General features: G+C 42.1%; 2 protein-coding genes and 1 long non-coding RNA gene across 12 annotated transcripts in view; 1 reads left to right on the top strand and 2 right to left on the bottom strand.

The window, feature by feature from the left end:
* Positions 1–4175: 4175 nt before the first annotated feature.
* On the bottom strand, positions 4176–6368 carry RPLP1 (ribosomal protein lateral stalk subunit P1). Of its 2 annotated transcripts, XM_004010270.5 has the most exons (4): positions 6167–6368; positions 5283–5357; positions 4499–4616; positions 4176–4294 (listed from the first exon to the last, which is right to left on the bottom strand). In XM_004010270.5, exons 1-4 carry the CDS (start codon positions 6236–6238, stop codon positions 4215–4217), a joined length of 345 nt encoding a protein of 114 aa, XP_004010319.1. In that variant the 5' UTR covers positions 6239–6368; the 3' UTR covers positions 4176–4214. The 2 variants fall into 2 exon arrangements, with proteins under 2 accessions (XP_004010319.1, XP_042108049.1); XM_042252115.1 differs by lacking the exon at positions 5283–5357.
* A 137-nt stretch (positions 6369–6505) lies between these two features.
* On the top strand, positions 6506–27100 carry LOC105611449 (uncharacterized). The gene is made up of 2 exons (XR_006060314.2): positions 6506–6937; positions 26772–27100. It is a non-coding gene; the product is annotated as an uncharacterized LOC105611449 (long non-coding RNA).
* Positions 17944–27165, bottom strand: part of KIF23 (kinesin family member 23) — a 47643-nt gene continuing 38421 nt past the window's right edge. For 4 of the 9 annotated variants that reach the window (XM_015096843.3, XM_015096844.3, XM_042252112.1 and 1 more), the window contains 10 exons: positions 26735–26893; positions 25722–25879; positions 24944–25117; positions 24299–24478; positions 23645–23953; positions 20788–21018; positions 19937–20019; positions 19669–19747; positions 19279–19349; positions 17944–18574 (listed from right to left, as the gene is read on the bottom strand). In XM_015096843.3, the coding sequence (XP_014952329.1) occupies positions 18559–18574; positions 19279–19349; positions 19669–19747; positions 19937–20019; positions 20788–21018; positions 23645–23953; positions 24299–24478; positions 24944–25117; positions 25722–25879; positions 26735–26893 (1460 nt within the window). In that variant the 3' untranslated portion in view covers positions 17944–18558. The remainder of the gene's footprint in view (positions 18575–19278; positions 19350–19668; positions 19748–19936; positions 20020–20787; positions 21019–23644; positions 23954–24298; positions 24479–24943; positions 25118–25721; positions 25880–26734; positions 26894–27165) is intronic. The other 5 variants (XM_027971531.2, XM_027971532.2, XM_042252113.1 and 2 more) reach the window with 3 other exon arrangements.

The following is a 27165-nucleotide window of genomic DNA, read 5'->3' as shown; positions in this document are numbered from 1 at the left end:
AGCTGATTTGAGACAAATGAGGTGGCAGGCCCTGTACTAGCTGTGTGAACTTGACTGGGCACGCAAACTCTCCTAGGAACTGGTTCTTGATATATAAGCAGGGCTAATTAAGTTCTTCTGACATGCAAAGTTCAGAATGGGAGAATGTGTGAATTATTTATAAAGTCCTACCCAACCAAATCAGCAGTCACCTGGTCACATTGCTACCTGGGGAAGAAAGGATTTGATACATAATATTTATTTATTATTTATTTTTTAAGATTATTTATTTATTTGGCTGCGTGGAGTCTTAGTTGCATCATGTGGGCTCTGGTTCCCTGACCAGGGATCAAACCCCGGCCCCCTGCATTGGGAGCTCAGAGGCTCAGCCACTGGGCCGCAAGGGAAGTCCTGATACATAATATTTAAATTTAAGTAATATACCAAGTTGTTTTGTTGTATAAATATTTTGAATCCTTTCAGTTCCTTTTCTCCTTTCCAAAAGGTGGTTTTAAAATCTCACATTTTACACATGGATCTTTCCTCATCAATCTTTGTTGAGAAGACCACCACCAACAACAAAACATTAACAGCTGACAGGAAGGACATTTAGATTTTTTTTTTTTTTAAACCTACCCCATTGTGCAACACATTCAGTGAAAACATGGATTTTTTTGTTTGTTTTCTTAGATGGTTTGTCAATGAGCATATTCATTCCTAAAATTCTTCTAAACATGAGAATTAGAGCCCATATTGCTCTTTGGAAGAAAAGCTATGACAAACCTAGATTGCATATTAAAAAGCAGAAACATTACTTTGCCAACCAAAGTCCATCTAGTCAAAGCTATGGTTTTTCCTGTAGTCATATACGGATGTGAGAGTTGGACCATAAAGAAAGCTGAGCGCCAGAGAATTGATGCTTTTGAACTGTGGTGTTGGAGAAAACTCTTGAGAGTCCCTTGGACTGTAAGATCCAACCTGTTAATCCTGAAGGAAATCAGTCCTAAATATTAATTAGAAGGACTGATGCTGAAGCTGAAACTCCAATACTTTGGCCACCTGATTGAAGAACTGACTCACTGGAAGAGACCCTGATGCTGGAAAAGACTGAAGGCAGAAGGGGACGACAGAGGATGAAATGGCTGGATGGCATCACCAACTCAACGGACATGAGTTTGAGCAAGCTCTGGGAGTTGGTGATGGACAGGGAGGCCTGGCGTGCTGCAGTCCAGACTGAACAGTTCAGTTCAGTTCAGTCAGTCACGTCCGACTCTTTGCAACCCCATGGACTGCAGCACGCCAGGCCCTCCTGTCCATCACCAACTCCTAGAGCTTGCTCAAACTCATGTCCATTGAGTCGGTGATGCCATCCAGCCAACCCACCCTCTGTTGTCTCCAACACCACAGTTCAAAAGCATCAATTTTTCTGCACTCAGCTTTCTTTATGGTCCAACTCTCACATCCATACATGACTACTGGGAAAACCATAGCTTTGACTAAACAGACCTTTGTCAGCAAAGTAATGTCTCTGCTTTTCAATATGCTGTCTAGGTTGGTCATGGCTTTTCTTCCAAGGAACAAGAGCCTTTTAATTTCATGGCTGCAGTCACCATCTGCAGTGATTTGGGAACCCAAGAAAATAGTCTGTCACTGTTTCCATTGTTTCCCCATCTATTTGCCATGAAGTTATGGGACAGGATGCCATGATCTTGGCTTTTTGAATGTTGAGATTTAAGCCAGCTTTTTCACTTTCCTTTCACTTTCATGAAGAGCCTCTTTAGTTCTTCACTTTCTGCCATAAGGGTGGTGTCATCTGCATATCTGAGGTTAGTATTTCTCCCACCAGTCTTGATTCTAGCTTGTGCTTCATCCAGCCCAGCATTTTGCATGATGTACTCTGCATATAAGTTAAATAAGCAGGGTGACAACATACAGCCTAGACATACTCCTTTCCCAATTTGGAACCAATCCGTTGTTCCATGTTTGGTTCTGTTGCTCCTTGACCTACATACAAGTTTCTCAAGAGGCAGGTAAGGTGGTCTGGTATTCCAATCCCTAAGGATTTTCCAGTTTGTTGTGATCCACACAAAGGCTTTGGCATAGTCAATAAAACAGAAATAGACATTTTTCTGGAACTCTCTTGCTTTTTCTATTGGCTTCCTGGTAATGCAGCCTTAGAGGGGTGAGCGAGCTGTCCATGGACTACACTTTCAGTGGCCACAGAAGTGAATAGAATTTTAACAATGCAACTGTCAACAAGTATGCTTGGTGAACAAGTATGATGTGTGAAACTAGCTATGAGACACCAAAGCTGCTGCATGATCCAGCAGGATCAGCAGGAAAGGGACTTGGGGAGCACAAGGCTTGCCTGGGATTCAGGAAACCTGGGAAGCCAGCTGTGTCTTTATACCTTATGCAGAAGGGAAGTAACATGCATGTGCCAGCAAGTGTTACTTGGTTCATTCTCCAATATGAAGTAGGTGATTCTCACTTTGCAAAGGAAATCAAGGTTCAGGGAACTGGAAGGTCGGTGAAACTGGGCAGACTTTTTGGTATCAAATAAATAAGACTGTTATGGCCTCCTAATTTGATTATCAGGACATTCTTTGGAAAAACTTTTAGCTCTTTGGAGGGAATGATGCTGAAGCTGAAACTCCAGTAGTTTGGCCACCTCATGCGAAGAGCTGACTCATTGGCAGACTCTGATGCTGGGAGGGATTGGGGGCAGTAGAAGGGGACGACCGAGGATGGGATGGCTGGATGGCATCACTGACTCGATGGACGTGACTCTGAGTGAACTCCGGGAGTTGGTGATGGACAGGGAAGCCTGGTGTGCTGCGATTCATGGGGTCACAGAGTCGAACACGACTGAGCGACTGAACTGAACTGAACTGAACAGATTTTTACCATATTAAGATTTCTTTTGGGATTTCCCAAGTGGTGAAGAATCCGCCTGCCAGTGCAGGGGACACAGGTTTCATCCCTGGACTGGGAAGATCCCATCACTGATCAACTAAGCCGTGCACTTAAAAGCCTGTGCTCCACAAAAGCAGCCACCGCAAGAAGCCAGCACACAAGAGAGTCCCCATCTCTGCTTGCAGCACTTAAAGCCTGGGCAAAGCCAGCACGAACCAAAAGTAACAAATTTTAAATGTACTACTTCCTTCACTACATGAGAAAGCTGATGCAGGAACAGCCAGGGCAGGAACATGGGGAGCAATGCAGTTAAAAGTAGGCTTTGGAGTCACTGCTTCCCTGATAGCTCAGTTGGTCAAGAATCCGCCTGCAATGATTTGATTCCTGGGTTGGAAAGATCCCCTGAGGGGAAAGTCTACCCAGTCCAGTATTTTGGCCTGGAGAATCCCACAGAGTTGGACACAGCTGAGCAGACTTTTACTTGGAGTCATTATGTGGTTTTAATCCATGAATTTACTGTGCTAATTACTTATTAGCATAATGCTGGCCTTCATTTAGGTTAGCCGTTATGCATTTTGAACATCTCCAAAATTTGAGTGACACTTTTGTCATTTTTCTCATTGTACCCCACCTGTCCTAAATTGTTTACACCTTACAGGCCTCATCTGTGGTTTCCACCGACAGTCTGGGGCCACTTATTTTGTTTGAATGTTGTTGTTCAATCACTAAGCCATGTCCTACTCTTCGATGGACCACTGAGACTTGGCTACAATAACGTATACAAAGTGGTCCTATACACTGAAGTGAAGATGTTTAGGACCATGGGCCAGAAAGTCCTACCACCTCAACCTCATGTCCCTCTCAAAGGCAGAGATGTCCCAAGGGCCTAGCACCTGACAGATGCCCTGAATATAATTTTATATGAATCCAAGTTCTAGGGTGGCCCTGGCATTTTGAAAAGTGAACCAATTTACCCTTCATGCCATTGTTCAGCCACCCCTCCCCACAGAGCTGCTTCATCTTTCAAAAATCTGAGATCTGGACCACACCCCCCCCATGCCCAACAGTGACTCCTATTCCGTCTAGAGAACAAATCCTGCAATCATGAAGTCATGCGAGGAATCTGGACAAGGTGTCTGCTCTGAGCCTTTCTCCTCCAGCCTCCCCATGCAGTTCTCAATGCTGCACCCAGCTCCTGTCCTGGCAGAACACACTGAAAGCCAAAGTTCCATTTTTACGCAACACACCCCCAGAACTATCAGTTAAGACCAACAGCAGCAAACAGCTCAGCTTTTTATTCAATGTGCTACTAAGAAGGTTTAGTCAAAAAGACCAAAGCCCATGTCATCATCAGACTCTTCAGATTCTTCTTTCTTTGCTTCTACTTTCTTCTCCTCAGCTAAAAACAAAGCAGAAAACAGTCAGTTACCTCACTAAAACTCCAAAGAGCTCCAGGCCCTACAATTCACATAGTCAAAAATATGTTAACCTTCCCTCATCAAATGATGCCTCTTAAGATTTCTACACATCTCCTCTCAGCAGATGAAGAGCAACTTTGCCGCTAGTATCTCCACCCTCCTCACTCCAATACCAAGTTTCCTACCTGGGGCAGCGGCGGTGGAGGGGGCAGGGCCTCCTGCTGGTGCAGCTCCGGCGGCTGGGGCAGGTCCACCAGCCCCCACATTGCAGATGAGGCTCCCGATGTTGACATTGGCCAAGGCCTGCAACACATGTGCATGTTCAGGTAAATGCTTAGTTCTGGCCTGTGGTAGCACCGAAAAGCCGGCTTAACTTACAAGTACAGTTCAGGTCTCCTCTTAACAGTGAATTCTGTTTTTTAGACTGCTAGATAATTCTATATAATTTTCCCAAGGGAATTCACTAACAGAGATATAGGTACAGTGTTTCCAATCTCAAGATTGAAGAACAGGAGGTGAAGAGAGGCTATTAGTTTGACACTGCATGTATACTAAGGTGGCCACGGCTGAATTCCTTGATCTTTTATATTCCGATAAAGAATAAGCAAGCAATAAGATGTCACGGCCGTGCTGGCAGGATTTACTTGGAACAGCATGTGTAGTATATCTTGGATGACCTTTTTATATACTGAAAGAATGACCTGGTAATATATTTTCCTCATGATTTTAGAACAGAAGAAAAGAGAAACCAGGGTATGAGACCATGAGAAAAAGACACCACAGAGCAAAACCATAATTCGCTCCTAGAGACAGAAATATGAGGAAATACCCCTTCTGCTTAGACAAGTCCAGTGAAACATGGGGCCTTCCAGCACTTTTGGAGGTTAGTACGAGCACTTGTTTTAATAAATCAGTATGTCTTCCAAAATTTGCTTCTCCAAACAAATCACCTTTTCACCATCACCTTACCTTTGCAAACAAACCTGGCCAGAAAGGCTCAACATTTACACCGGCTGCTTTAATGAGGGCATTGATCTTATCCTCCTAAAACAAATAAGACGGGCACCCCATCAGATAGCACTTTCGTAAATGTCTTCAAAATACTGCAAATCGAAAGCAAATAACTGCTAAAGTGAAGAGTGAACGTGAAGTCGCTCAGTCGTGTCCGGCTCTTTGCGACCCCATGGACTGTAGCCCATCAGGCTCCTCCGTCCATGGGATTTTCCAGGCAAGAGTGCTGGAGTGGATTGCCATTTCATAACCTGAGTACAAAAGTACCGTCTACCAATCCGAGTACTCTATTGACATTGCATGTATACTAATCTAAGACGACAGTTTCTTCCACTCTTAAGGCAAAAAAATGCTTCTACTCCCGTGTGCCAGGTACTTGGCAAGGCCTCGAGTTCATCGCTGCCATTTCACAGGCTGGGACCTCCCCAAGTTACACTGCTATTTTAAGCTGTGAGGCAAGGCCAGAGGTGGAGCAGAGCGCAGTGTTCTCCACCACACCACACAGCCAGGCCCCACAAAGCCTACTCAGAGCACCCAGGAAATTACACCCAAAGGAGATACGGTGTCCTGGGACACGTTATAACTGCGCCATGAGGCTACGGGTTGCACACGTTTCTCTACACAAAAAAAAGTTCTCAAACTCGGAGCGCTCCGCTGTTAAGTGAAACTCACTCACTCTAGGGCGGGCACGTGGCCGATGCCCCAGACAGCCCGCACATGGGCCCATCCGATGGGTGCCCGTCCCGCCTGTCCGCCGGAAGGGCCTGCCTCTGACGCCTGCGAGGGTGGGGAACCGGCCGCCCACACAGGCCGCCACGCCGCCGGCCCAGGCCCGCACTCACCGTGACCGTCACCTCATCGTCGTGCAGAATGAGGGCAGAGTAGATACAAGCGAGCTCCGAGACGGAGGCCATGGTGCGGGCGAGTGCTAGGTGGGGGCTGCCGGGCGCGGTGCTAGTCGCCGGATGAAGTGAGGGCCTCACCCCAAAACGGCCTTAGCTTCCTCGGAAGAACCGAGCACCTTAGCGGCAGCGGAGGAAAGAGAACCGCGCGCTTGCGCGCAGCTTCTTATACCAGTCACGCGAACCAATCGGCTCCCGGGATTTCCGGAAGAGGCGTGGCCGGAAGGGGCGGGGATAGATCAAACCGCGACTTTCCGCTGAAGACGCCTGCGCAAACCTGTAAGTAGTTCGAAGTAGTTCGCGGGATCAAGAAGTTGTCTGGAAGCTGTGAATGCTAACTTCTTTGGTTTGGGTTAAACTCTCAGGGTTTGTGAACAGTAAGAATACTTTTACGGAAAAGTTGCCTAGGGGAATAGGCGTCACTCCCACCTACTGTATCCCGTGTGACACTTCTTAAGCAGTCATTTAATGACGTTGTCAGCCCACTCCCCAATCCCCACCCTCGGCGAGCAGCGACCTGCTGGAGGGCAGCAACTGGGGTTTAGCCGGGAGGTCCCGGTGCCTAGAACAGCGTCTCCGATAAAATACTGAATATAGGAGACAATGGGAAATCTGCAGCGTTGAAATACCAGAGCATTTCAGCGCCTACTATGTCCCAGGCACTGGGCCACACTCTACAAAGATTCAGTTAAGCCTCACCCAGTGTAAGAGGTAAGTACTATTATCTGCATTTTGTAATGGCAAAATTAAAATGTAGTCCTGGTTTCCCGAGATTCCGCGTTACCGCGAGACGGAATCTGGATTCGAAATCTGGGAACCTAAATTCAGTGCTTCCTGCTTCTGTTTGCAGAGAGGGAAGGGTTTGGGGGTTATAAGTAAATTTTGTCCTTTTTTTTTTTTCTTCCCAAAGCATAAAAGATATATTAGGAATATAGGGGAACTTTCCACTTCCACTTCGTTTTTTTTTTAAAGGACCTTCTGGTTCGGTGTAAAAGCTTTGACACTGCACTTATGATGTTAAAAGACCTTGATGTAGCTGCTGTCTCGCTAGGTGCTTTACTGCTGGTTTGTGTCCTTTGAAGCTAAGAAAATTGGTGTTGGATTCATACCGAGAGGTTTCCTTTACAATTTTTTAAGTTGAGGTGTGATTGACATTTGTTTCAGGTATACAGCATAATAGATAACTTGTTTATATTGGGAAGTGACCATCATAAGTCTAGTTAACATCTATCACTAAACATAGACAACAGTTGTTTTTTTTTTTTTACCTGTGATAAGGTCTACTCTATAAGCAACTTTTAAATATGTGATACATTATTAACTGTAGTCACCATGCTGTACCTACATCCCCATGACTGAAGCTGTAGTTTTTGACCCCCCTTTGCCAATTTCTCTCACTCCCCTCCCCCCAACCTCACCTGTCAACCACCTGTTTTCTGTATCTATGAGCTTGTTTGGGTGTTTTTTTGTGTTTGTTTTTCTAAGATTGCACATATACTGAGATCATATGGTATTCCTCTTTGTCAGACATTTCATTTAGCACACTGCTCTTACGGTCCGTTTATGTTGTCTCAGGTGGCTAGAGTTTATTCTTTTTATGCCGAATAGTGTCACGTCGCATTTTCTTTATCCATTTGTCCATTGGTGGGTACCAAGGTTGTTTCCACGCGTTGGATGTTGTACATAATGCTGCAAGGAACATGGGGGTGCGGGTATCTTTTCAAGTTACTGTTTTTCGTTGTCTTCAAGTAAAAACTCAGAAGTAGAATTTCGGGATCTTATACTAATTTTAATTTTTGGAGGAACCGCCATACTGTTTTCCATAGTGCCCGCACCAGTTTACATTCCCATCAACAGCACGTCCCGGTTCCTATTTCTCCACATCTTCACTAACATTTATTAACACTTCTTAATGATAGCCATTCCTAACAGGTGTGAGTTGTGGCTTTAATTTGTGTTTCCCTGATGATTAGTGATGGCGCACACCTTTTCCAGTACCTGTTTGGCCATCTGTATGTTGTCTTTGGAAGAAAACCTCTATTCAGATCTGCCCATTTTTAAAATTCAATTGTTTGGGGGCTTTTTTGTTACTGAGTTGTATGAATTTTTAGTATGTTTTGGATATTAACTCTTTATCAGACACATGATTTGCAAGTCTATTTTCCCATTCAGTTGGTTGCCTTTTCATTTTGTTGATGGTTTCACTTTCTGTGCAGAAGCTTTTTAGTTTGATGTTGTTGTTCAGTTGCTAAGTTGTGTCCAACTCTTTGCTACCCCATGAACTGCAGCTCCCCAGGATCCTCTGTCTTCCGCTGTCTCCTGAAGTTTGCTCAGATTCATGTCCACTGAGTCAGTGAGGCCATCTAACCATCTCATCCTCTGCCGCCCCCTTCCCTTCGCCTCCGGTCCACTTCACCTGTAAATGGCAAATAACACCCTTACAGGGTGTCAGAGACCGAGCACCCAATTAACTGCACCTGTTCTTTGTGACTATTTTGAACTGTTGGAGCAAAACATCAGTTGCTGATGCATTTCCCTTTCAGAGACTTACGGATTCAACATACTCTTACTTCAGACAAATTCTACTACCCCATGCTCCCATAGCATAGTAAAAACTTCCTGTTAAGATCTATTTCATGGGGATTCTAGCGTTTCCACTGTTAGAGACCCGGGTTCAATCCCTGATGGGGGAACTAAGATCGCAAATGGTGTAGTGAGGCCAAAAAAAATAATTTTTTTTTCAAAAGACTAAGCAATGTGACATTTAAAAAATTAAAAATAGTCAAGAAATAGAGTAACAGCTATTGAGAGAGGTACTCCGAAGCATTCTAGAAACAAACATATGACCTTGCTTACAAATAAGTGGATTTTGTCTTTTTGCCTAACGTTTGGATATGCTTTTTGCTAGGAATAATATCACACCTTCACTATTAATAATAATAAAATAAATACTGGGTGGGAGGGAGTTTCAAGAGAGAGGGGACGTATATAGACCTATGTCTGATTCATCTTGATGTATGGCAGAAACCAACACAGTATTGCAAAGCAGTTATCCTTCAATTAAAATTAAATAAAAATTTAAAAAACAGGTAAACTGTCATTTTGTAAGGCAGCAAGATGAGCACAGTCCTTAGGAGGCAGCCGTTGCTGTGCTGTTTATTCTGCTCCCGGTTACCGGGCAACAGGTCTTGCTCAGCCACTGCTCTGGTACCTCAGTGGGCCCTGCCCTCTAGCAACCTCTGTCAGTGAGCGACTGTTAGTGTCCTGCTGAGCTCTTGGTCAGCGCCGCAGTGGGCCCTGCTCACAAGTACCTGTTGATGGGGGACCGTTAGGGAACCGATTTAGCCAAGGGTCAGAGGTGTGGTGGTCATCAGGTGGAGAGTGAGTTAAGAGGCAGGGTCAGGCCTTCTCCTAGTGGCCCCTACTGCTCACCCAGCCTTGGGCCAGCAAGTGAGCTGGAGGGCCCAGGAACGGACTGGGGACCACGTCCTGCAGAGCTCCAGAGCCCTCACTAAGGGCCTCCATTAGCCGTGGCCCAGACCTGGAGGCACCGATGAGCCTCTCTCCCAACCCTGTCTCTGTGACCTTCTAGCAGTGGCCATCTGCCTGGGCTGCAGTCTGTGAGACCCAGTGTCCCCCATTTGCACAGCCTGAGGAGACAGAGCCAGTGTGGGTTGGGTGAGCTCAGGGACGACAGCTGGGCAGGTTGTGGGAACCTGGCCCTGAAGGAGCTGCCAGCTGAGCTCTGCCTCCTCTTAGGCAGGACGGGGACCTTGGAGGGTGAAAGCTGTGCCTTGGGACTTTACCCTTTCTGATCAGGACAGAGAATAACATTCATCTGGTAGAGGTTTACAGGAACATCATTATGGGACCATGACCTGACCTCAAGAACAAAGGATCGGACACCAGGAAGTTTGCAGCAACTAACCATGCTCCTCCCTCACCTTTTGCTTTGAAAGGGGCTTGCTGAATAAAGGACCTTGCTGAAAGCTTTCAGTAACTTTGGGGTTCTTAGGGCATAAGGTACCCCATCTCCTTGTATGAATCTGTAATAAATTTTTCTCCGTTCCAGACTCTAATTAGTTTTGGTGTTGGTGGGCCTCACTGTGTTTCGTGTACACAAACTTGTGGTTTAGTAAAAATTTTAGTAATTAAAAAATCAGCCTCAAAAAAAAAAAAAAAAACCAGAAAAATGTATGTTCACTCAGCTAAGAATGGCTGTGTCATCATGGTGTTCCATAGTACTATGTCTGATTTTGTCCCAAAACCATGTTTTTTGTTGAAATGTCTAGAAGAGCATAGTTAATACATAGATATTCTGGGCTTCCCAGGTGGCACTAGGGGTAGACTACCTGCCTACAGTGCAGGAGACCTGGGTTCGATTCCTGGGTGGGAAAGATTCCCTGGAGGAGGGCATCGCAACCCACTCCAGTATCCTTGCCTGGAGAATCCCATTGACAGAGGAGCCTGGAGGGCTGCGGTCCACAGGGTCACACAGAGTCAGACATGACTGAAGTGCTTTAGCACATATGGTTGTCATGGAAATTCACTGAATTTGTCATTTTGTGGCAAATTATTTCTATATTATCTAGTGCTTCCTTTTTTTTTTTTACAATTGCAAGAATCTACTTTTCATTTTTTATTAAAATACATTTGACATGTAACATTGTGTAAATTTAAGGTATACAACATCTCGTATAATTAGATCATTTATGTATTGTAATGATTGCCACTGTAGTAGTAATTGGGCTTCCCAGGCGGCACAGTGATAGAAGAATCTGCCTGCCAATGCAGGAGATGCAAGAGATGCGGGTTCCACCCCTGGGTGGGGAAGATTTCCCTGGAGAAGGAAATGGCAACCCACTGCAGTAATCTCGCCTGGAGAATCCCACAGACAGCGGAGCCTGACGGGCTGCAGTCGGTGAGGCTGCGAAGAATCAGACAAGAATGAGCACCCATGCACGTAGTAATAATTAGCCCCTGTGTCACATTTCAGAATTATTTCTTTTTACCGGTTGGAATAATCAAGCTCTAGTCTCTGAGCAGGTTTGACATTTATAACACAGTGTGTGCGTGCTGCGTGCTCAGTCGTGTGCGACTCTTCACGACTCTATGAACTGTAGCCCACCAGACCCCTCTGTCCATGGGACTTCCCAGACAAGAATACTGGAATGGGCTGCCATTTCCTTCTCCAGGGCACCTTCCCAACCCAGGGACTGAACCTGTGTCTCCTGCGTCCCCTGCGTTGGCAGGTAAATCCTTTACCACTGAGCCACCTGGGAAGCTCCTCACAGTACAGCACTGCTGTCTGCATTCACTGTACTGTGCGCTCCATCTCTAGGGCTCATTTATACTTGTTGCATGTAGTAAACGTAACATCTGTCGGGTCCTCCCACCTCCTAGGCCCAAGTAACCACCATAATACTCTTGAGTTTTACAAGTTTGGATTCAGTCTCTCAGTCACGTCAACTCTTTGCAACCCCATGGACTGCACGACACCAGGCCTCCCTGTCCTTCACCAACTCCAGGAGCTCGCTCAAACTCGTCCATTGAGTCGGTGATGCCATCCAACCATCTCATCCTCTGTCGTCCCCTTCTCCTGCCTTCAACCTTCCCCAGCATCAGGGTGTTTTCTAGTGAGTCAGTTCTTCAAATCAGAAGCCAAAGTGTTGGACCATCAGCATCAGTCCTTCCAGTGAGTATTCAGGGCTGATTTCCTTTAGGATTGACTGGTTTGATCTTCTTTCAGTCCAGGAGACTCTCAAGAGTTTTCTCCAACACCACAATTCAAAAGTATCAATTATTTGATGCTTAGCTTTCTTTATGGTCCAGCTCTCATATCCATATATGACTACTGGAAAAACCATAGCTTTGACTATTATAGACCTTTGTCAGCAAAGTAATGTCTCTGCTTTTTAATATGCTGTCTAGGTTAGTCATAGATTTTCTTCAAAGGAGCAAGCATCTTTTAATTTCATGGCTGCAGTCATGGGAGTGATTTGGGAGCCCAAGAAAATAAAGTCTATCACTGTTTCCATTGTTTCCCCATCTATTTGCCATGAAGTGATGGGACCAGATGCCATGACCTTAGTTTTTTGATTGTTGAGTTTTAAGCCAACTTTTTCACTCTCCTCTTTCAGTCTCATCAAGAGGTTCTTTAGTTCCTCTTCACTTTTTGCCATAAGGGTGGTGTCACCTGCATATCTGAGGTTATTGATATTTCTCCTAGCAATCTTGATTCCAGCTTGTGCTTCATCCATCCTAGCATTTTGCATGATGTAGTCTGTATACGGTTAAATTAGCAGGGTGACAATATACAGCCTTGACGTACCCCTTTCCCAATTTGGAACCAGTCCGTTGTTCCATGTCTGGTGCTAATGATTGCTTCCTGACCTCCACTCAGATTTCTCAGGAGGCAGGTCAGGTGGTCTGGTATTTCCATCTCTTTAAGAATTTTCCACAGTTAGTTGTGATCCACACAGTCAAAGGCTTTACCGTAGTCAGTGAAGCAGAAGAAGATGTTTTTCGGGAACTCTCTTGCTTTTTCTATGATCCAACAGATGTTGGCAATTTGATCTCTAGTTCCTCTGCCTTTTCTAAATCCAGCTCGAACATCTGGAAGTTCGCGGCTCATGTACTATTGAAGCCTAGCTTGGATAATTTTGAGCATTACTTTGCTAGCGTGTGAGATGAATGCAACTGTGCGGTAGTTGTAATACTCTTTGGCATTGCCTTTCTTTGGGATTGGAATGAAAACTGACCATTTCCAGTCCTGTGGCCACGTTGAGTTTTCCAGATTTGCTGGCATATTGAGTGCAGCATTTTTACGTTATCTTTTAGGATTTGAAATAGCTCAGCTGGAATTCCATCACCTTCACTAGCTTTGTTCATAGTGATGCTTCCTACGGCCCACTTGACTTTGCACTCCAGGTTGTCTGGTTCTAGGTGAGTAATCACACCATCGTGGTTATCTGGGTCATTAAGATCTTTTTTGTATAGTTCTGTGTATTCTTGCCACCTCTTCTTAATAACTTCTGCTTCTGTGAGGTCCATATTGTTTCTGTCCTTTATTGTGCCCGTCTTTGCATGAAATGTTCCCTTGGTATCTCTAATTTTCTTGAAGAGATCTTTATAGTCTTTCCCATTCTATTATTTTCCTCTCTTTGCCTTGTTCACTTAGGAAGGCTTTCTTATCTCTCCTTGCTATTCTTTGGAACTCTGCATTCAGATGGGTATATAAGTTACATCAGACAGTACTTGTCTAACTTACCTCACTTAACAAAATGTGCTCAGTGTTTATCCATGTTGTCTCAAATGGCAGGATTTTATTACTTGTTAATAGTTGAATAGTATTTCACTGTGATTATATATAACATGTTTTCTTTGTCCATTCATTGGTTGGTAGACTACTGGCTATTGTAAATAATGCTGCAATGAACACGGGGGTTAGATATCTTTTCAAGGTAGTGTTTTCATTGTATTCAGAAAGATTTCTTTGTCTTGCCTAATTATTCTAGCTAGGGCTTCCAATACTATATTGAATAAGAATAATGAGAATAGTCAGCCTTGTCTTATTCCTGATCTTAGAAGAAAAGCTTTCTTTCTCCAGTAAAAGTATGTTAACTGTTTATTATTCATGAGCTTCTTTATATTTAGGTATGTTCCTTCTGCACCCAGTCTGCTAAGGTTTTTTTAATCACGAAAGGATGTTGTATTTTGTCAAACAGCTTTTCTGCATCTGTTGAGATGACCGTGTGATTTTTATCTTTTGTTAATGTGTTACATTTATTGATTCATGTATGTTGAGCCATTCTTACATACAAGGCATAAATCCCACTTGGTCATGGTATACAGTTCGTAAGGGTTCTTGAATGCAGTTTGCTGATACTTTATTGAGATTTTCTGTTCCTATATTCATCAGGGGTACTGATCTGTCCTTTTCGTTTCTTGTTATGTCCTTATCTGGCTTTGGTTTCAGGTTAATGCCGGTCTCATAGAATGAGTTTGGAAGTATTCCCTTCTCAAACTTTTCTAAGAGTTTCAGAAGGGTTGATGATGATTCCTTGAATGGTAGAATCCTTCAGTGTCGCCCTCTTGTCCTGTGGTTTTCTCTGCTAGGTTTATGATTACTAATTCAATCTATTTGGTTATTATTGGCCTGCTCATGTTACCTGTTTCTTCCTGACTCAGTCCTCTTTTTAAAGTTTGTTTTATATTGGAGTGTAGTTGATTAAGAATGTCGTGCTGGTTTCAGGCGTACAGCAGAGTGGCTCAGTTCTGCATATACACGTATCTATTTTTCAGACTCTTTTCCCGTTTAGATTTCCCTGTGCTATACACAGTAGGCCTTTGTTGGTTACCTATTTTAAATATAAAAGTGCGTATGTCAGTCCCAAACTCCTGATTTATCCCTCCCCTTTGTTAACCTTTGTTAAATTTGTTTTCTAGTCTGTGAGTCTGTTTTGTAAATGGGCTCATTTCTATAATATTTTTTATTTTTTTGCTTCTGTCTATAAGTAACATAATGCATTTGCAGTGATTATTGATAAGGACTCACTATTGCTATCTTATCATTTGCCTTGTTTTTTTATCTTGTTCCTGTTTCTACCTTTGTAAAGTTTCCTTTGTAGTTTTCCTTAGTGATTTGCTGTCTGCTCATTTTTTCTTTATAATGTTTCTTGCCTGGTTTTTTTTTTGCTTTGCGGTGGTGGTGGTTGTTCAGTCACTCAGTCGTGTCCAACTCTTTGTGACCGCATGGGTTGCAGCACACCAGTCTCCTCTGTCCTTGACCATCTCCCAGAGTTTGCTCAAACTCACGTCCATTGCATCCAGTGATGTCGTCTAACCACCTCATCCTCTGCCACCCCCTTCCCATTTTGCCTCCTTCAGTCTTCCCCCGCATCAGGGTCTTTTCCAGAGTTAGCTCTTCACATCAGGTGGCCAAAGTATTGGAGCTTCAGCTTCAGCATGTCTTTCCAATGAATATTCAGGGTAATTTCTTTTAGAATTGACTAATTTGATATCCTTGCTGTCCAAGGAACTCTCAAGAGTCTTCTCCAAGTTCAAAAGCATCAGTTCTTCGGCACTCAGCCTTCTTTATGATCCAACTCTCACATCCACACACGACTAGTGGAAAAACCATAGCTTTGACTATGAGGATCTTTTTTGGCAAAGTGATGTCTCTGCTTTTTAATATGCTGTCTAGGTTTGTCATAGCTTTCCTTCCAAGGAGCAGGCATCTCTTAATTTCACGGCTGCAGCCACCATCTGCAGTGGTTTTGGAGCCCAAGAAGATAAAAATCTGTTACTGCTTCCACTTCTTCCCCTCTGTTTGCCATGAAGTGATGGGACTCGATGCCATGATCTTAGTTTTTGGATGCTGAGTTTCAAGCCAGCTTTTTCACTCACCTCTTACTTTGCAGCTTTCATAATACATCTCGTGAGTAAAGCAGTCCTCCTCATGCTGATAGCATCTTGTTTTCATTCGCCTGTAATGGTCCAACCCTTTTTATTCCTCCCCTTTTATCCTTTCGATGTCACAGTTTTCTTCTTTTGCTGTGCACTTTGTCTCTGTGTCACTAGTTAGCACCATTTTATTTCAGCTTAAAAACTCCTTTTAACATTTCCTGTAAGGCAGGTTTTGTGTGTCTGGGAAAGCCTTTATTTCTCCTTCATAGCTGCAGGTCAGCTTTGCCGGGTGAAGTATTCTTGGCCAGCCATATTTATCTTCCACACTGTGACTATGTCATTCCACTTTGTCCTGGGCTGTAGGATTTCTGCTGGGATGTCCACGGATAGCCTTGCAAGCATTCGTTTGTAAGTTACTTTTTCTCCCCACTGTTGACTTTATGATTTTTTTTAACGACTTTTGATGTAATTGGAGAAGGTCTTTTGGCATTGAGATAATAGTGTGTCCTGTTGGGCTTTTAGGTCCAGTTTCCTGCCTGGCTTGGGAAAGTCTCAGCTATTTCTTTAAATATACACTCTCTGCTCTCCTCTCCCTCTTTGCTTCTTCTGATAGACCATTATTCCTCACATTTGTTTTTCTCAACTCATCACGTATCAGAGTTCTCTTGGGTTTTCTTCACCTTTTAAGAATCAAGTTGCTTTCCCAGATTTCATCTGCCTGATTCCCTAAGCTTCCTACATATTCTTGATCTCATTCATTGAATTCTTCAGCTGAAGAATTTGGTTCTTTTTGAAAATTCAATATATTTGGTAAAGAACATCTGTATTTGGTAAATAACTGCATAAGTGTTCTTGTACCTTCATCACAGCTGTTTCTAATTTTTATCAGATCACAGTGCCTATGGATTTCTATCAGATCACTGTACCTGTGGACTCAGTTGCTGAAGAATTATTATTGTTTTTCTCTTTGGGATTCCATATCACTGTGATTTTTTCAGTTTGGTAAAAATGTGCCTCTGCCGCTGAGTTTCAAGTAGCACACCTCTTTCTTGCTAGTTGTTAGATGTTCCAGTTCAACACGGACCACTAGAGACCTTTCTTTTGTTCTCCACAAGGTGGCGGCATAGCTCAATTTTTGGTTTCTCTACCTGAGCTGGCTCTAGGGCCATGCCACCGAGAGCCTGTTAAAAAGTCAGCCTAGAAAAAGCTGGCAGCAGAGTGGGCCAGGCATGGGCTTAGCACCCATGATTGTCCACAGTAGGCAGGGGGAACCCTCCACTGCGGTAAGCCCCCCAGAGGGCCACGCACAGATCTCCCGCTGAAACCCAAGGCAGGCAGCAGGGCGTGAGATCCTTCAGCGCCCTTGTTCTCGTCTCCCCACTCCCACCAGTCGCGCCTGAAGAGTGAGTGCTGCTAGAAAGAAACAGGTTCCTCCAGCTGTGCCCAGCCGGGCGGTCACCTTAAGACCTCTGAGGGAGGCGGCGGTGGTCCCTGGCAGTGGAAGCCCCGTGTGTTGCTGCTCCTCTTCGGCCTCCAAACTGGTTTCTGTCCCCCAGCCGTTGCCTGTCTCCCCACAGATGCCCTCTCCCCCACACTCTCCAGTCTCCACAAGCTCCAGTCTGGCTTCTGCCCCTCCTCCCAGCGTGTGGGGGTGAGGTAGGCTCTGGAACTCTTGGGTCCACAGTCCTGCTAAGGTCTCCCCACCTATGTTCTGAAGCACTTTTTGGTAGAAATCTTTTGCATGTTCTGGTGTAGTGTACAGAGAAACTTTCGTTCAGTTATGAATGACTCAGGGATTGAACCCAGGTCTCCTGCATTGCAGGCAGTCTTTACTGTCTGAGCCACCAGGGAAGCCCATGAACAACCAGTCAGCTGTGAGTAAAAGAAAAGGAACAGCTCACACTGCCAGGCTGCCGCCATCACTTGCTCCTCTACTTTTTATCTGCACGTGGAAGTCAGGTATAATACCAGTAATTTAAAATTCTCAGACTGAGTGCTGCTCTTGAAACCCTAAGTTAGCTGAATGAAGTAAAAGGAGGATTCCAGGTCAAACACAGTTTATGTACGAAGGATGGCCTGTGGACCCCAGTGCACCAGTGGGTTGTGTGGGCTCGGAGGGTATTCCTGGTTTTCAGCAGAGTAAATAGCCCCTTGCAAACCTGTTTCTTTGCATGTAGAAACAGGTATCCTCAGCATGGTGACAGCAGTTTCTAGTGCTTTTGTTTCATTCCCCTACAAATGATTGCCAGCTAAATGAAAAGCACAATGCTAGGTTCTGGGAGTACGTGCTAAATTACCATCACATAATCTTGTATTTCTTAGTGCTTTTATTTCATTTCTTTTGGCGTATCTAAATGTCAGAAAGTACATACATACAAAACTCCAAACACCTTCCTAAAACGGTTTTAGTATTGGCGAGTCTCTGACATCTCAGGTTGAATTGTCCAATATATGTCTAAAGTGCATTCTCGAAGCTAATCAATAGCAGCATTTTTTTTTGTTTATAAATCCTTAAGAAATATTCAGACAACAGGTGGAAAAGTCACAATAAAAGGCAAAGCGTGATCTAGATATATTTTTCCTTAATTATCCAAGACAAACACATGCATGAATTAGTTTATAAGTATATAAGAAATATACAAAAAAATAGCAATATAAAAAAGTTCATACAGCAACGAGAAAGAGGGCTCTTTCTCTGCTGCTAATATTAAATACGGCAAGGTGTAGAATATAAAAAGTTTGTAGAATCCTAGATATCTTTGGAGCCACAGGGGAATCCCTGATGGAGGCCAGTGTGTGATGACATGAGGTCTGTGATTTTCAACAAAGCTGGAGTTTTATAAGATGGTTTTCAGAAGGCACTGCTTTGGAGAAATCACCAGCACAAATGATGAAAATGTTGTTCTGTTATTGAAACTGTCAATTCATGGCTTCTTGCGCCTAAAATGAAAGCCAGCATTTAGTGTTGAGTTTTGCAATGAACCTCTAGGAGGGCTTTGAGAGAATTCCGGTTTTATCATGGGAAAAGTTAAAGTCTTTCTAAGAAAGCAAAATACGCTTATCCGGTATTTAATTAGACTTCCCATCTTTATCCTGTTGCACTGATTTTCCAGATTGCCTAAAGAGTACATACATGTGTCAGAATGGACACATGGACCTGTACAGTTAGATACTTGAAAACAGGGGGCTTAAAACAGTGAAAGAATGGGCCAGACTCTTGGGTATATCTTTAATATGTGATTGCTTTCCCTACCACAGATTTCACCATTCCGTTTCATTTTAATGAACACTTCTTGCTATAACAAGAGGCAGATTAGGAAAGAAGGAATTATGTGAGGAGCTGTCACCCCTGACCCCAGCCTCCCCTCCTTAGAGGTGATCTCCCTTAGGCCTCTGAAAGCTTTATGAGCACTCACAAACTAGGAACAAGAGTGAGTGTTCTTACAGCTCTAATTGCTATTATCCAACCTCCAGGGTTCTCAGCACTGTTACTGCCTACTGTAGTCTGCCAGTAGGGCCCAGATATTCCAGAGGGTAAACCAAAACCACATAGATCCTCTTAGGAAAAATAAAAAGGTGGAGTAGGGAGAAGGGGTGGTGGGGAGGGAAGACAGAGAGAAAGGCCACACTTGGTCAGTACTCACTTGGGTTGTGCATGGTGCTGGTACCCAGGCCCCAGCTGAGAGCCGGCTTTCATCTCCACAGCCACAGAGCACTGGGGAGAAAACCACAAGGAGGAAAACTGTGAGGTAGGAGGGTCTTTTTCTATCAGAAAGAGTTCTTGAGAAAGTTAGTGGCAAAGGCTGGAGCCTGGCCCCCACCTTCCCACACTCTTTATGTGAATCTGTCCCCAGGAACAACAGTTCTGCTCCTGAGAGGGTTCCCATCAGCTTGATTCTTGTTCTTCTAGGTGATGCTCTCTCACTTGATTTTTGGGCACAGACCCACTACACTAAAAACAGGGGCTTCGAATTGAAGAGCTCCGTCCAGTAAGACCAGAGCAGAAATACACCCCTACAGATCTCTTATCCTACCCTCGTTTCTACATCAGTCCATTCAGACTCTGTTCCATCTGGTTGGGCAGGTGCTGCTGTAGACGATCTTCGTTTTCGACTACAGAAAAAAGGAACGACGCAACAGTTATTTTTACATCGAGGAACAGGAGAAATATTAGAAACAGAAAGACCCTATATACTCCTTCAGAGAATTAATGATGCGTTTTTACAGGCTAATCTGTTCCTCAAGAACGAGCAGCTAAGAAAACTACAGCCCTCTAAATAAAGCAGTTTGATGCTCACTCACCTAGTTGGTGATTCTTGTTTTAACGTCTCTATTTCAGTAAACTGGACGGATTGTCCACCACCCCTTGTTTTATAAACATCACCCTACAGCCAAGAGAAAAGATCACCATTACACTTTAATACATCCAAATGATAAACATACATATATATTTCAAACTGATTTTTTAAGACTTTTATGAAAACTCTGATCCACAAAACCAGATGGTACTTGGACTGCTGGGTCTATACCTTAAAATACTTTAAAGATTTGTGTACGTATGTCTCACTAAAAAAGAAGTCCAATGCAGTATAATTAATAGCATTCTTACTTGCAGAAAATAACATTCCTTTTTATTCAACCAGTAATTTAAAAAGCTACAGTAAAGATCTAGCAACCTATCAAATTTCTAAATGTTCTAAGGCAATATACTTTCCTCTTTAGATGTTCCCCTTCTCTCATACACAAGTGACAGTACAGTCTTTTTTATTTTTTTGGCCGTTATGTACAGCTCATGAGATCTTAACCTGGGTCCTTGGCAGTGACAGCACAGTCTTAACCACTGGACTGCCAAGGAATTCCCTCCAATGACAGTACTCTTATGCAAAGGCAGGAATTCTTTGTTTGATTTAAAACAAAATGCACATTAATTAAAAGTATATATCTGGAGTTCCTCTAACAAACACATTGTGCAGATTTAGTTCCAATTTAGCAGATTTGAACCCAAGGAGTAACTTGAGTTTTCTAACAAACAAAAAGGTTTTATCAAAAACCCATTTATCTTCTAGTTGACACTGCCTGGGTATCATCAGAGGAACAGAAGAGTAAATGGTTTCTTGCTTTTTAAATATTTCCTTCTCTTGTGTAAATTTTACCTTAATTAGCTTAGTCTCAATCTCCCCATCGGAGGCTAGTTCCTGGTGTGTCAGCATGTACTTTTCACACTTAGCTAGTGCCTTCTCATTTGCAACAGACACAGTGATGGCACGGGGGACATGTGGCTGCATGACTGTCTCAGTTTGCAGGTTAGTGGCAGGCTTATGATCTACCCATCTGTCTCCCGCAGAGCGTGATCGTCTGTGTCGCAGACGGATTGGTGGTGCGTTCTGATCAGATTGAGAGAGGAATCAAGAAACAAGCATAACCCAGAATTAATTTCAGGGTACTATTAGAAGTGCAGCAGTTTTGGCTACTTTAGTTGGTGACAGTATGAAAACAAATGCATGAACCTTTTCAAAAGCTATGTTACTCAAGCAATTTAAATGTTCTCTTTGTATGTAAACACAAAACCAACAAACATATTTAAACACCATTTTAGGTATGTATTATATGTTCTACTAGAGATCTTCCCTTTCAACAAAGAGTGGAAGGGAAAGTTCTGGTAATGCTGCTAGTCTTTCCTGTGTAGGTGATGTTTAGGACAAATAATTCATCTCTGCATTCTTGATCAAAACCCAGTATTTGTTCCTGCTGTCGTGAAGTAATCTGTTAGGTCCACAACTATGTTAAAAGCTTCACAAAGATCAGTAAAAGCCCTAAACATATCATAGGCCTCTAAACAAAAGAAAAAATACTCCTATTAAAAAAATAGACCTCTCCCCCCAGCAAAAGCTGATGGAGCTGTATAGTACATACATGCTAAAAAACAAAGTATTTTAAGAACCTTGTGTATAAAATGATTAAAAGAATGTTTATAAAGTACTTCTGCATACTTTTAAAAATCTCAGAATGTAGCTTTATGAAAAGTTCACAAACATTTCCTAAAGGTTACAAGAACCAGATAAAGAATTCACTATCAAATCAGTCTCTACCATGCAATAAAAAACTACATACTTCCAGTAAAATGTTATATAAATTTAGGAAAGTTAAGTTTAGCACAGTCAACCTAAGGGGGTGTGGAAATCACATACAGACATAGTTAACAGTTTCTTTGTAACTTTGCAAAGTTTTTATTTGCAAAACTGAAAGCAAATGAAAGGGTCTGTCACAGGCCAAATCCTTCAAAACCGGTCAAGTGTGGACACCTAATTTAAAATGTGTATCTGGAGAACTGAAGTATTTCCCCTGTACAATTATAAGAAACAAATGCACCAGTGACAAAATCATGACACCAAAACATGGGCAACAGCGTTTGCCACTAAGGATACCCAAGCCTCACAACAAGCAAGAAACGTCCCATTCTTAAAATGGCTTAATGCTGAACGAGGAAGAAAGAGGTTCTCATGACCTACCATTTAGCAAAGGTGATAGTTTTCTCAAACACATTAAGCAGTAGAGACACTGTGAAACAAACTTTGGAAAGATGACTGTCCTTACTTACACTCTACTGTCATTTAAGAAATAAATAATAATTAAGCTTTCTTCCTCACTGAAGTATATAAATTGAGTCCGCCTGACATAATTTTTGACCAACAAACCTAGATATGTATTCTGCTGCACTTCTAAAGAGATTTTGATTTCAAATGAAGAAGTTAAAGGATCTCTAGTAAATTCTCTTAAGTATCTCATAGCCACATTAGATACTGCATTAATGTTGACCAGGCATTAAGTAGGCCTTGAATAGTTTTCAGTCTATAAATTTGCATGAAATAAGAAGGATTTATTAGAGTTGATCAGAAAGACCAGTCACCATATAATTTGCTCCCCAAAAAGGTTTAAAGCAAAATCTGCCAAGTAAAGAAGCTTAAGCGACTTTAGACTTATCTGTTGCCTTTGGTAAATACCTTGTAATTCATCATCATCCCTTAATAATCAGGAGTGCAGGACACCTCAATGAAATATTTTCTGTACCCCAAGAAAATCTAAAGCAAATATTTACTATAAAATTATTTAGAAGAAAAATTCTTAGATATATTAAAATTTTACTAAATGTAGATTCACAATATTAACTTTATCAACTTACTCAGATTCAGAGGAAAATTTTATCTTCATCTTTAAGAAGAAAATATAAACATGAATTTGTTTAAACAACCTTGAATGAGGCAGAGCCCTTCTAAATTGAGACAAAGGCCTTGAGATTAAAAGCAATTTATTGGACACGTAAACCTTCCTTCGGCAGTTATAAAACAACTGGCCTGGGCTCCTCAAAAAATAGTATCGTGGAAATAAAAAAAATGGGGAGGATGGACTATTTTATATTAAAAAGATTAAAGAGAGAATAACCACATATTATGTGTTCACCTTGATAGGACCAAGATTTGAAAAATGAAAAGCCATTATTGGGACACCACTAACTTTCTCAGGTATGATGAAGATTGTGGTTATGTATGTAAGACACAAAGTCTGTGACTTACTACTGTCAAAGGCTGAAGAAAAAAAAAATATTTACATATCTATTTTTTAAAATAAAAGTCCGGGAAAGCAGTTTTTAAAATGGAAATTTTAAAAAAGTAAAACCTCCAATTTGAGGAAGAAAAGCCAAAAGAAAAGAATGGAAAATGTGCTCTAAGACAGTCGCTGATTTTGTGGATGCTCATCAGTCCATGCAGCTGAAGAGCACGTGTTCACTGAACACAAGGCACTTCCTGTGCCAGATGCAGCTAGGCTCTTTCAGATGAAGAGCTAGGCCTCAGTTTCAGGGTGATCTGATCTTTCAAACTAACAGAAAAATCAGACCTTGCTTAGACATTGGAGCTCACCCATCATTCCGGTGAACTTTCAGAACCCAGTTATAAAAATACACAACATTAAAATCTATTGCTACAATGCTTTAAAATGATAACTGGCACTAACCCTGCTGCAGTGATCCTCTTCTACTTCTATCTCACTTCTGAACGAAGGAACCACCTCCCTGCCTTCATTCCAGTACATCCCTCGCCTTCTGTCTGACACGATACAAGCTTTACTTTGTCCTGGCTCCTGCTGCCTACGCCTCGCAATAGATGTGACATTGAGAGGTGTGTTGTACGGAGGAATTTTCTGCTCCCATTCCGAAATACAGGAAGCTACAGAAATGCTGCTGCAAGAGTTAGAGCGCCTATGTAGCTGTTGACTCATGAGTTGCTGGCCGTTGGAAATCTGAGCAATATAGTTACTAGAAAGCTAAAAAAATTGAAGAGAAATTAATGAGCAGGAGTTGAAAAACTGAGAAACAATTCATTATTTTGCTATAATTTTAGCTCATGAAGACATAATTTATAACTTGTCTTTAAGACAATTTTTGTACTGAGTTACTAATTTTACACTAAATTTGTTTATACTAAATTTTTAAGTATAAATAGAAATTTGAGAAATATAATAAATTTAAAACAAAAAAATTGATTCTCATAGAAATAGCTAGTTGATTGTCATGGAAATACTCAGCTAGTTGATTGTCATGGAAATAGTCAGCTAGTCTGAACAAATCTCTAGTACTGTGAAGTCACTACACAACTACAGACAACTTACAGGTGCGGGGGATGGAGAAACAGGTCTCTGAGTAACTTTTTCCCGATCCCGCTCCCGAGAGGGCCTCTCTGGCTTTTCAGTTTTGGGCTCAGTGACGATGGCCTTCAGTTGTTTCAGTTTCTCATCTTTCACCCAGAGTTTATTTTGCATCTCCAGCTGCTTGGCTGCCACTCGACGCTCCTGAAGGTTTATGAATGGCAATAAGTAGTCTAATTCAGTTATACCAAACCAACTGCATCGGTTCACCTGAACATTTTATTTCCTAAAGATGACAGTTCTTCATAATGCTATTTGCTGTGACTTGTAAGAGCAGAGAAAAAAAGTAAAAGGGACGGAGTAGTGGCTGCTGTTGCCCCCACCACTAAAACACTGTGTGTCATTCAGCCGTGTCTGACTCTTCGAGACCCCACGGACTGTAGCCTGCCAGGCTCCTCTGTCCATGAAATTCTCCAGGCAAGAATACTGGAGTGGGCTGCCATTCCCTTCTCCAGGAAATCTTCCCGATCCAGGGACTGAACCCAGGTCTCCCACTGCAGGCAGATTCTTTACCAGCTGAGCCACCAGGGACCCCAGTACAAGCCGTTCAGAACCCTGCAGTCAGCAATCAGTCAGCCATGAGAGGAGAGCTGTAGGAATGACACTCACGCATTCTTTCTCCCACTTCATGGTGGTTTCTGTCACCATGCCTTGCAGCCTGGCTTCTAGTCTACGTTTGTCAGAAAACTGTCGCTGAAGTTTTTGATTCTGGGTTTCAAGCTCCTGTTGCAGATTGCGCTTATCTTCCTCATAGATGGTCGTTGTTTTCTCTAAAATCTCAACCTGGGAATTTAGACCATAAACATTTCAAGTAGCTTTAAAATAATCTCTCTCATAATCTGCCTATGCAAGCATAGTTATGGAAAGAAGAATCATGGAGAAAACCTTTTCGTCTGAAATTTCATCTGAATGCCCATCTCTGTTCCTAGAAATGAGGAGTTTTAAACAAGCTCCTCACTGAGAGATGAAGTTATAATTGATTTCATGTGAAAATTACTGTTCCCTAAAACTAAGGCCTAAAATTTTGTTTTTATAAAGGCCATTTTTAGAATAGAGAACACTATCAGTTGAGATTAGCTTCTCTTTAGAATGAATCATGTATCCCCTAAATTATCCTCAGTAGTAAGCCAAAAAACAATTTATAATCAAAACTAAAATACCAGAACATTCTCTTCAATTGGTAAGGTCTGTCTCATAAAGAGTATTCTACCCTTTTATTGCCTTTCACTAACAGTTCCTCTATGGGGGGAATGGGATGAAGATTAGTAAATAACCAAGTGATAACTCCCAAGGAAGCAGCAGCTGCAGGTCCATATAGCAGAATAGCTAAATCAAAGACCAGTGTTAAATGTCTAGCATATACATCCATTATAATCCCAAAACCAACCTTATATTCTAAAGTTTTGTTTTTCTTCTCCAGTCGTTCTATTTCCATTTTCTGTCCTGAGATCACCTTTTCTTTTTCATTTAGTTTTCCTTGAATATAGTTTTCTTTATTTAAAACAGCATTGTCAAATTCTTGCAACAAAGCCTTAAAAGTAATAGCTGAAACAAAAGCATGCAGGCCAAGTTTACTCCAATTCCAAAGTAACTGGTGAAGTCAACTTTTATAACTGCTATTTATATAAAATGAAGCTTTTCAGCAAATACCTCTTTCAAAGTCTATAATCAGAAAACAAGTCTGGAAGGAAATCAAGAGTTTCTCAAATCCACAAAAGAGACACTTTTGTTACTGAAAAAACATTTAAGTTTTTCATTTTGCACTATAGCGTAAATAATTTGTTTCAGAACAAATGCGGAAACAAACAGAAGTAACACTAGCCTTAGGGACAGTTAATTCAAGTTGAAATCCCTGTGCACCATTCACTAGTCATGTGACGTGGGCAAGTTGTTTCTGAGCACATTTCTTCATTTCAGAATGGAGATTTAAGTACCATTTATCTCACATTTTTCTTATGATGGTGATAAGAATACATATATTCAATGAGCACTTCCTATGTACCAGGATGTCATACATGACTTTTATATATCATCTCAACCCTCTCTCTGAAGTAGGAACAATTACAGTCCCATTTTGCAGACAGAAACTAGAAATGAAGGATTAAGTAATGTTCTCAAAGATACAGTTATTATGATGTAATAATACATGTTAAATGCCTTGCATATAAATAACTAGTAGGAGCTAAGAAGTAGCTCTTATCCCTTTCATCATGACTGATAATTTTTAAAAGGGAGAAATTCACATCCACTTTGATCTCCTGCTTTACGTTCTTAGGATATTAGATGATGCCCTGGGGGCTCCTAAGTTCAGAGACAACCCTTCCTTGAGAGATGCTGTCCCAACACAAAACTCCCTGCAAGTTTCTCCTGTTAAAATGACTATAGACAGTCTGCTCTTACCCTGCTTGTTAAACTCCTCAATCATCATTTGTCGTAGGTGATGTCGTCTCTCTAGTGCTTCGATCAGCCTGGGAAGAGTCTGCTCATCATTGACATCCAGAAGTTCGCAGGACGGCAAAGGTGGGAAACTCTGTAAAACCACTTCTGAAACCAGCGGTTCTGTATGGAGTTGTTTAAAAAAAAAAGTTACACAGGCGAGAAAGAGTTATTCAAACAAATTTAACACTGGTAAGAGCCCCCAGTCCAAATTAACAGTGTATTTTGTTGGGCTCATCATATTTCCTTAAAAATGAGTTATATGAGTTGTAAAGAAGAAAAAAATGAAAAAAAAATGTGAGAGTATATAATAAAAGAAGTGTGAATTTATACTTTGGTTCAGACTTTTTTTTGCACTTGTTTGTTGAGGGGAAAGAAAGTGAACAGTTTTCTTA

Source organism: Ovis aries, chromosome 7, assembly GCF_016772045.2.
Source record: "Ovis aries strain OAR_USU_Benz2616 breed Rambouillet chromosome 7, ARS-UI_Ramb_v3.0, whole genome shotgun sequence".
NCBI classification, from domain to species: domain Eukaryota; kingdom Metazoa; phylum Chordata; class Mammalia; order Artiodactyla; family Bovidae; genus Ovis; species Ovis aries.
Note: the sequence above shows the minus strand (reverse complement) of the source record. Positions and strands in the feature narration are given on the sequence as shown.